The 10,828-nt window shown below is 27.4% G+C and overlaps 3 protein-coding genes across 3 annotated transcripts in view; 2 read left to right on the top strand and 1 right to left on the bottom strand.

Annotated features, from left to right (window-relative positions):
- Window positions 1-625: 625 nt before the first annotated feature.
- Window positions 626-4,807, bottom strand: LOC109596457 (translation initiation factor eIF-2B subunit delta). The gene is made up of 5 exons (XM_020012008.2): window positions 4,691-4,807; window positions 4,032-4,637; window positions 3,596-3,977; window positions 2,532-2,890; window positions 626-864 (listed from the first exon to the last, which is right to left on the bottom strand). The coding sequence occupies exons 1-5, from the start codon at window positions 4,701-4,703 to the stop codon at window positions 656-658; spliced, it is 1,569 nt and encodes a 522-aa protein (XP_019867567.1). The 5' UTR covers window positions 4,704-4,807; the 3' UTR covers window positions 626-655.
- A 209-nt stretch (window positions 4,808-5,016) lies between these two features.
- LOC109596464 (zinc finger protein 330 homolog) lies at window positions 5,017-6,561 on the top strand. Its single transcript, XM_020012014.2, has 5 exons — window positions 5,017-5,261; window positions 5,315-5,465; window positions 5,747-5,978; window positions 6,036-6,200; window positions 6,285-6,561. Exons 1-5 carry the CDS (start codon window positions 5,122-5,124, stop codon window positions 6,503-6,505), a joined length of 909 nt encoding a protein of 302 aa, XP_019867573.1. The 5' UTR covers window positions 5,017-5,121; the 3' UTR covers window positions 6,506-6,561.
- Window positions 6,562-8,644: 2,083 nt separating this feature from the next.
- The window catches only part of LOC109596470 (N-alpha-acetyltransferase 15, NatA auxiliary subunit), a 49,857-nt gene continuing 47,673 nt past the window's right edge, over window positions 8,645-10,828 (top strand). Inside the window, exons 1-5 of the mRNA XM_020012022.2 lie at window positions 8,645-8,776; window positions 9,047-9,131; window positions 9,187-9,449; window positions 9,505-9,639; window positions 9,691-10,413. Coding sequence (XP_019867581.1) covers window positions 8,720-8,776; window positions 9,047-9,131; window positions 9,187-9,449; window positions 9,505-9,639; window positions 9,691-10,413 — 1,263 coding nt within the window. The 5' untranslated portion in view covers window positions 8,645-8,719. The remainder of the gene's footprint in view (window positions 8,777-9,046; window positions 9,132-9,186; window positions 9,450-9,504; window positions 9,640-9,690; window positions 10,414-10,828) is intronic.

The following is a 10,828-nucleotide window of genomic DNA, read 5'->3' as shown; positions in this document are numbered from 1 at the left end:
ACACATTAAAATTATTAAATTTGTATGAAATGAGAATAAACTTTAATTGTAATCTGTCATTACAATAAAATAAAAAAGAATATGTAAATTCTAAATATTTTTAAAGTATTTTTGATTTGTTATAGAATTTTAGTAATCTTTGTTGTCCCAAAAAATAAATAAACGCATAGGTTACATTTTGCAAATTGCAAGAACACTAAAAAATTTACAAATTAGAATTAAGTTTGAAGTATAAACAGTTCTTGAATCATTAACGGTTTATCTAAAGCAATTTTCGTGAATTATTAAAAATTATTAACATTCACACCTCTACATCATCTGAAAGATTTGTTTTGCCAACAAATTTATATCACACTTGGTATATTGGAAATAGATAATTGTGGGGATTATTTGTAATAACTTATTCAGAAACACACTCTTCAAATACTGTTTTGAAAAGTATCTAATTAACAAGTCATGAACAAACATATATAATTACCCTTCTTTATTTAGATACCTTATTACCATTTTACCATGTTTATTTTACAGATCCAAAAGATTTCTAAGCAGATATTTGATAATGTTAAACTTATTTGTTGATAATACTATGAATCAAATGTTTTTAAAATGTATTAAAAATGCATAGTTTGATTTCAAATTATATTTTACACATTTGTTAGTTAGACTCATTAGCGTTAATTCTTAATACAACTGGTACACTTGTGCAGGGCAAAATAGCCAATTCTGTGACTACAGCCGTTACTAAATCCGGTGGTGTTACGTCGTATAATAAATTTAGAGATACCAATTTACCACTTTCCTTCAACGATTTTAAAATGTTACCGTCCTGAAGAGTGTCCACTACCAAAAGTGATTTTTCGTCACCTAGAAAAAAGTCGTTTACGTAAATTTGCAGTCAAATACAATAGATATAGAAATTTATTCTCATAAAAAGTAATGATTTAACAAGTTTTAAAAAATAAGAAATAAATGGATTTAAATACATGAACGTAAAGAGAAATACATCGTTTATATTTTTTAATTCATACATATTTATCAATTATGACTAAGACTATCAATTTCAATAAGTTAAATATCCTTGCTATCAGTGAAATCATATATTGAAATAATATAGTTATGATAAAAGAAATTTAAATATATATATATATATATATATATATATATATATATATATATATATATATATATATACCTACTAAAACATGATGGTAATGTTATTTATTAATTGATAATAATCCAATTGTCCAGCTTTTATATTGTATTCATACTTTTCTTAAATATGATGTTTGTATTACATAACAAAGCAAGGTAAGTCAACTATTATTTAATGAAGTAAAGAGGGAAATAGTAAAGTATACATTAATTAATAGAAATTATAACATTTTAAAGTCCTATTAAATTTACAAAATATTCAAGAATATTATTACTATTTATGAAATTTATTAAGATCACATTACAATTATTTTGCAATTTATTTTAAATAGATATTTATAAGAGCTTCTTTTGATCAAGCGTCTCTGTAACCAAAGGATAGAAGATCTACAACTCGAATAATTGACATTGTTCAAATATTGCTATTTAAGTGGTCATACTAAACTCATACACAAAACCTTGCCTTTATTAAATTTGTTTGTGATGTTTTGTCTAGTTAAAACAATAAAAATCCTTGATAAATAGTTATCAGTAATAACTATTACCTATAAAACATAAAGAACAAAATTTTTTAACTTATTATAAATAAATATGAAAAAATCATATAAAAATTTGTTGATTAATGCTTGTATAACACATTCCACATTCTACTTTATATATGTATTTACTTTGTTCAAGAAATATCCATATGTGTCCGTTAACAAATAGTTTTTACATTTTGTCAATATTAATTAAAAAGTAATTTTCAAATACGTTTCAGTAATGAAAAAATGTTTTATGGAAGTTTCTGGATATAGGATGAGAATCAGTGTGTGAGGAAAACCAAGCTTTGAACGTATCTTCTCATTTCAGTCTCGAAACATACGAAAAAAAAAACAAATTTAAGTTAATGGAAATATCTATATAACTACTATTCCTTGCTATCCAGTAGACATCACAGTTTATTATTTTATTATTTGAGAATGCATTAAATTGAAATTTGTAATCATTGATTACACCTTATCTTCAAAATTAAATATTATGAAAATGATAATATACGTTTACAAGGTAGCTACCAAATTTAAGAACAAGATTTTTTTAGAATAAACAATTGTAAAAGGAAAATTATACATTTATTTTAAAATTTGAGAAATTTAAGTCTTCATATTTCAATCTTCATTCATGTTTAAATGTATTTTCATTAGGAATTAAAAAGCATAACATACTGAGCAAAGTTTCTAATTACCATCAAGTTTTTTATATTTTAACTAATACACTTAAAGATATATTAAAAAAATTAAGTTAATGAAAAATAACTTTCTATGAAGGAAAAATTGAAACATTTTTAAATATAAAATTAGTTTTAGTGCAGATTTCATAAGTCTGCTCTGTTAACTTACCTATTTCATTATATACAAAAGAATCTGTTTGAACCTTTTCCGAAAATTTATAGGTTTCACAGCAAACCAACACAGGCTTGTTGAACGCATTAGCAACCAAAGCAACTTGCGCAGTGCCTATTCGCGACATAACGTATCCATTGTTGAGAAGGGCGTGTGTTCCCAATAAAACTTTGTTCACGTTGCCCATAACATAACTGAGCGAGTTGATGAGAACATACGAACATTTTATTCCAGCTTGAACAAGCCTTCTTAATAATTCTCTACCCTCCAGGAAAGGTCTTCCATCGACGACAATCACTTCAAAATCTTTGCCTTCTTCGTGCGCTTCTAGAAGGATTCGCCTAACCAGTGAAGAGCTGTAATATTGAAATAAATAATCACAATTATCTTTATATTCTTAAATCATACTAGGTATACCATGGAAATTTTGAATTTAAAAGTGATGTAACAATTGAGGCAATAAGATAAACTTTTTAGTGGGTCAAGTAGATATTTCAAACTATATTAAGATAATGAATGCAATATATTTTGTCCTCATAATCGTCTTGATGAATAAGAATGTATTTGTATAAACTGAAATAATAGTTTTTTTAAGTTTAGAAACTTAAGGTACTTAAACTACATAAAAAAAACGTTTTAAAATTACCAAAATATAACTCACAAAACTAAAATTATATGAATTTATATGAAAAATTGAAGAAATAAAGTAACAAAAAAAAATATTTTTTTAGCTAAATTCAGATTTCTTTGAAGAAAATTAGTTCAGAAAGATATTACTAATAGTGGTTGGTACTACTATATAATAACAAAATTATGGAATCCTTGTTTCATACTATTTTACACAGGTACAGTTTGTCTAAACAAGTTTTGATGGTGTTTATTGTATTATTTTTAAACAAATTTTACATCTGAACTATGAATGTATCATTATCTACATACATTTTTAATGGAATGCATTTGTTTTTTAACAAATGTGAGAGGGAATTGATAAAAATCAGAAAAAATATCACAGCTATTAATATTGTAAAGTTTATATAATTATTACCACTATTGATACTTACCATCCATAAGTCAAAATTACGTCACCTTTAGTAATTTTCTCAATAACTTTTATACTAATTGCATCTCCAGCTTTTTTAATGTCATCATTAATATAATCTTCAATCACACTTATTAATTTAGCTTTTTTTGCATTGTCAGATAATTTATTATCAATATGTTGAAGTTGGAGTTTGAAATGCCTTAATGCATTGGTCATAGACACTGCAAATGGTCTACAGTTTTGTAAATATGTTGTGCATGATTGAAGGACACTCTCCAAATATCTACAAAAGTCCTGTTTTGGAGGTGTTTGCAAGTCATCAACTAATTGCTTCAAAGCAGAAAGCAGAGCTAAACACCTTGCATTAGAACCTAATATTGTCTTTTCAGAATACTGAACTCCTAAAATCATTAATAATATAATAATATAAATAACCAGTTGTTAACAGTTTTTACCTAATCTCACAAAAGCAGGATGAACATTCTTATAATTTACTAATAAATTACCATATTCAGATTTCAATGAGTCTTCATTATACAAATGTTGAACTAACTGAACTTTCTTGTTTTGTACAGGTTTTTTAACAACTTTCTTAATAGGTTTCTCTGCAGGGGATTTTGCTTTTTCAAATTTTGTTTCAGTTTTAGACTTAGCAACTTCCTGATTTTTTTGTCCTGTTTTAACTTTCTGTTCTTCCTGTTGCTTTGCTTTAGCTTGCCTTTGAGCTTCTTGTTGTTCTCTACGTTTATTTTTTAATTCTGCCTTACTTAAACCATCTTTTTCTTTATTGCCTATATTCTGTTCACTTAATTTTTTTTCCCATTCTAACTTTCGTTTTTCTTTCTCAGATAAAACTTTTTCTGGTGCAGCTTGTTGTTGTTGTGGGGGAGTTTCCTGCTTTGGTTGGTTGGGTATTGTGGCTTTAACATGGCATACATTTTTATTTGATTTATCTGCCACTTGAAGATTATCATTATTTGTAACTGCCTCTGCTTGCTTAGCCTTAACTTTTAGTGCCCTTCTTTCTTTTTTTGTCAAGCCATCTGGGCCAATATTGCCTTCTAAAATACAATTATTTATTGAAATTTCATTGATATTTTAGTAAGTTACTTACTTTTATCGGACATTATTGTTATTTTAAATATCTATTAATTATTTAAGTATTAAATTTTTTCTTTAAATAATCAAAAATTTCATCATGCAATTTGTAACCTAAAAGTTAAATAGCATTGTTGTCAGATCTATTATTAAAACATGACATCTCATTGTATAATATCACTTTATTTTCATAATTGAAACAATTGGAACTGTCCAATATTTACAGAATACAATTTTTTATCAAGCTGTGCTTTAACATTTTATTTTTTAAATATTCTATTTTAATTTTACTGTCTATAAATATTTTATCTATAACAGGTTTTCTGTGTCTATGACTTTCTTACTTGGCAATTGTCAAATTTTCTAACCTCATCAACTTTTTTGGGTGTCTGGTTATGGACAATCAGGAAACTTGTTAATAAATTAGACTTGTTAATACTATTAAACATGCCGAAAAAGAAAACGGGTCAAAGAAAAAAAGCTGAAAAGCAAAAGCTTCGACAGAAAGAAATTCGTTCTGCAAAAGAGAACATAGCACTAGCTGAACATCCTTGCAATGGCCCCATGGAATGTGAAAAATGTCACAGGTTAATTTGTATAATTAGTTTTTTTTTGTATAATTTTATTATGCGTATTTCAGAAAACAGAAGAATAGAGCATTCTGTTATTTCTGTCAGAGTGTTCAACGACTTCCAGTTTGTGCACAATGTGGCAAGATGAAGTGCATGTTGAAAACTGGAGACTGTGTAATTCGTCACCCTGGTGTATTCACAACTGGTATGGGAATGGTGGTAAGTACCTAATATTACTAAATTATATATTTTTAGTTAGATAAAAATATTTTTTTGTGAAGTGAACATTCTTCATTTGTGTTCATATTACCACTGCCAATTTGATATTGTTTTTATAAACTTTATTATTTACTTGTTCAGTTTGCGATTTTTAACATGAATGAGATGGAGGGGATAAATAATAAACAGGGATAAAATTTTCTTATGAACTTCATATAATTTACTTTGAATAATTTTTCTGGTGTTACATAATATTAATATATATGTGTATTAATTTATAGGGAGCAATTTGTGACTTTTGTGAAGCTTGGGTATGTCATGGTAGAAAATGTTTGCAGTCCCATGCATGCACTTGTCCATTACAAGATGCTGTTTGTGCTGAATGTGAGAGAACAGTTTGGGACCATGGTGGTCGTTTATTTAAATGTTCTTTCTGCAACAGTCATCTTTGTGAGGATGATCAATTTGAGCATCAAGCTTCATGTCAAGTTCTGGAGTCGGAGAATTATAAATGTAAGCAAGAGTACTTATCCATTGATTTTATTATATTGAATTGATTTTGTCTATTAGGTCAGTCTTGTAATAAACTGGGACAATACTCCTGCTTGAGATGCAAAACGTGTTATTGTGAAGATCACGTACGTAGGAAGGGCTTTAAGTATGAGAAGAATAAGCCTATTCCCTGTCCGAAATGTGGCTATGAGACGTCGCAAACTAAAGACCTCAGCATGTCAAGTAAGTTTTATATATACAAAGTTTAATATGTATATACATGCAAACCATACAAAACAAATCTTAATATTTTACAATTTTTTACAGCTAGAAGTCATAAATTTGGGCGACAAGGCCAAGCCTCTTATGATGATTATGATGAAGAAGATGAGGGCAGTCATTCCTATGGAGGAGCTGCTGGAGGATATGCCTATGGTGGTGGAGACTATGATGAGGATGATGAAGATGAGTCAGATGAAGACTATGATGATGAAGAAACTGAAGAATCATCTGAAGATGAATCTGATGAAGGGGAACAAAAAAAATAGTGCTACTTTAAACTTGCATGTACTTTTTTGTATAAAAAAATATATATTCCGTTAATTGTGGTATTTTATTTAACATTATTCCTTTTTATGGTTATGGTTGAAGTGGCGCCGCAGTACAGTTTGATTTATTAATAAATAAAATACTGTGTGTAAAATAACGCAACACATAGATATAATTGATTTATTTCAATTTTTAAAAAATATTAACCTATTACAGAATAATTATTGATTAAAAAATTAAATAAGAATCTTGAAGCATAACTTTTAAGAAGCCAATAATGAGTCGGATCTCCTGTTTTATTAAGACACTCATTGACGTGTCGTAGCATCAATCTAATGAGATTATCGACTTTTTCTTGTGGTATCTCATCCCACAAGAACTGAATCTGACGACTTAGTTCATTAAGACTCTGTGGAGGGCACTGTCAATTCCTTAAGCGTCGCCCCATCATATCACACACATTTTCGATTGTGGATGTTTTCCGATTGTCTTCAAATTTTAATCATTTATTATTTCAATGGTTATTTACTTGTATACCAAATTTTATAAAAATATCAGAATGCGCTCTGGGTGTTACTTTTTTTTTCAGTTAGTATATATTATAATATTTGGATGTGATCACAGAAGACTCATAAGTTGCCTTCAAGAGACTTGTTAATTAAATAAATATCAGTACACAATTTATTATAATATTAAATGCTAATAGAATATCAATTAAAGGATATTGAATTATTAGATTTGTTTCTAAATAATGGTGATTATAAAGGTTAAAACAAAATTTTCTATCATCATTCATCAGTCGATATTAGAAAATTTAATAAAATTTTACTAGGAGTTTCAAATTTGTTAAAGAGTCTTTATAGCACAGATGAAAAAGAATTTTGAGTAAAATGAAAATAAATAAATTTACCAATATTTTTTATTCTAATATTCGTAAGCTATTTACATAAATATATATGCTTATACATAATTGGACTAGTACTAATCATATTAGTATTCATTAATGGTTATAATTTATATCGGTTGTTTTGTTTACATATTTCAAGTTAGTTAAATACCTGTTCGCATTGTTGCGGTTCCACGCTATTGTTTTAAATTATAGTCCAATTTAATTTTATTGATCGAAATTAATCTCCGATTATAAGCACGACATTGTTTATTTGTATACCTTGTATACCTGTAATTAAATGAAAATGAGTATTAGTAAAATTTTCGCCTTTTTTAGTTATATTGTAATATTGTATAAATCATAAAATGTTTGTAAAATATATAATATAATCACTCATATTAGTTCATTCAATCTTTCATTTTTAAAATTAGATTTAATAATTTTTTATATTATATATTATCAAAAGTTTACGACTTATTCTCATATTTAATAAATATATTTTTAAATGTTTCAAGCTTACTTCTTTGTGTGAATCATTTGTCATAATATAATGTAGTCATAAATTATTATTATAATTTAGGAATTAATAAGCAGTAAACAATATCTTTATTCTGAGAATGCTTTATATTAGTGATATTAGTAAGATATATTCTTATTATAATACACCTAGTTTGTCAATTTAAACTCTTACATAACTTCATAATTTGTTATGTTTCTAACCATCTGAGTACTAAAAATCATTTTGATTATATTACAATTTTTGGATTTTAGAGGGTACAATTTCCTTTAGAAGTAATATTATATAATATAATATAGTATATTTTAGTAATTATTGAAGAGGATGTATATTACTAAAAATTATAGTAGATAATAAGATTAATATGTTTTTTATGACAGTAAATAATATGATACATTTCTTTAGTAAATATTACAATATACAATTTATGCAAGGTATGAAATATTTGTCACTGACATTTAAATAAGAAAAATTAATTTTACAATGTAAAGTATCTCTTACGTTAATCGAATTTGTTCATTATATCATAATAGTAATAATAGTAATACCGATAACTGAGAATTTTGCCTATGTCGAAATTTATAACATTAATGTTTCAGTATAAAATAAGTATTTTCTTGTTACACACATTTTTATTAGCCCCTGTAGCAAGCAATTAAAGATAACTGCAATGCCGGCAACTGACGGGCGACATCAGTCACGTGACCGCGATCGACATTGGAAGAGGTTTGTGGCCACGAGGTTTTGATTTTCTAACAAATTTCAGTTCACCGGTTTCAGAGTTGAAGTTTTTAGTGCAAATTAAAAATGCCCTCAAGCAACCCCCTACCGCCAAAAGAAAATGCCTTATTTAAAAGAATATTGGTTAGTACTTATTGCCTCTAAAATATTCAAAGAAAATGAGTCAAAATAATACTGTAACCGATTTTCGTACACTCATTTTTCCTGTATGTACTTACCCAATAGGATTATTTCTTTCACCATTAAGTTGTTACTATTGTTTCTGCTTTCTTTATGCCTTAATTTGGTGTATTAAAGGTGTTAGACATATCCTTTATTCTATTTTTAACCAGTATTTTATGGTTAAATAATATTATCTTTTGCATTAAAAAACGAATGTTTATTTTTTTGCAGAGGTGTTATGAACAAAAACAGTACAAAAATGGGCTTAAATTTGCCAAGCAAATTTTGTCAAATCCAAAATACACTGAACATGGAGGTTAGTTTTTCATTGGACCACCTAATATGATTATTATACAATATTGACATTACAGAAACATTAGCAATGAAAGGTCTGACATTGAATTGTCTGGGTAGAAAAGAAGAAGCATATGAACATGTTAGAAGAGGCCTGAGGAATGATTTACGTTCACATGTCTGTTGGCATGTTTATGGTTTGCTTCAGAGGTCTGATAAGAAGTATGATGAAGCAATTAAATGTTATCGAAATGCTTTGAAATGGGAAAAGGATAATATTCAAATTCTTAGGGATTTATCCCTGTTACAAATACAGATGAGAGATCTTGAAGGCTACAGAGTGAGTGATGTAATATTCTTAATTATAAAGTGACATTTAAATGTATAATTTTTAGGATACAAGATACCAATTGTTGATGTTACGACCCACACAAAGAGCTTCATGGATTGGTTATGCTATGTCCTTCCACCTTCTTGAGGATTATAAAAATGCATTAAATATTTTAGAAACATTTTTGGACCAACAGCAGGTACATTTTTAAAAAATATATTTATATTTTATGTTATTTCATTTATTGTAGAAAGGAAATAACTTGGACTATGAACACAGTGAACTTTTATTATATCAAAACCTCGTGATTCAAGAATCTGGAGACTTACAAGAAGCCTTAACACATTTAGAAAACTCTCAAGAACAAATTGTTGATAAATTAACATTAAAAGACACTCTTGGTCAATTAAACTTGAAACTGAAACAGTTTGAGAAATCTGCTAAGTATTTTGAGGAACTCATTCAGCGAAATCCAGAAAATACAGATTGCTATAAGAAACTGATTCAAGCAAAGCAAGTGAAAAAGCCTGAAGACATAGTCAAGTTTTATTTGGAGTATGCAGAAAAGTATCCTAAAGCAATGCCACCAAGAAGATTACCTTTAAATTATGCAACTGGTGAACAGTTTAGGAGTCTAGTGGACAAATATATGAGAAGATCATTGTCAAAAGGTGTGCCTCCATTATTTGTGGACTTGCGTAGTTTATATTCAGACAAAAGCAAAGTGGAAATTATTGAAAGTCTGCTGCTACAATATGTGGAAGCTCTGAAAAAAGTGGGTAAATTTAGTGAAAGTGAAGTTAACAATGGACCTAAAGAACCAGCAAGTGCTTTGTTGTGGGTTTACTACTATCTAGCTCAACATTTTGATTACCTCAAAGAGACTAAAAAGGCTCTTGCTTACATAGATGATGCTATAGAACATACTCCAACACTAATTGAGCTCTTTGTTGTCAAAGGCAGAATTTATAAGGTAATTGGATTCAATTTGATTTGGCAAGTAGCTTGGAAATTAATTGGCATTGATATAACTGTATTACATATCCAAGGCCTTGATTTATGGTAAACAAGTGAGAATGAGATTGCATAATAGAAACTAGAGGTTTTTGTATTTAATATTCATGGAAAATATAATTCATATCCTTTTGTAAATATTTTCAAAATTTATTGATAAATGCAACTATAATTTTTTAAAATATTTTTGAACATAATATATCTAATATCTATTTATATCTAATTGAAAATACAAGATTTAAGAAAAATATAAGATATTAGATTTATATGAACATATAAGATCTTTATAACATGTTAATATTAAAGTTGTAAAAATTTTGACAAGGATACATTCTAAATAATATTTTTACATAATAAGATGTGATGTATTAATT

This window comes from Aethina tumida, chromosome 7 (genome assembly GCF_024364675.1).
Source record: "Aethina tumida isolate Nest 87 chromosome 7, icAetTumi1.1, whole genome shotgun sequence".
Taxonomy (NCBI): Eukaryota; Metazoa; Arthropoda; class Insecta; order Coleoptera; family Nitidulidae; genus Aethina; species Aethina tumida.
This window is presented reverse-complemented; position numbering and strand designations above follow the sequence as displayed.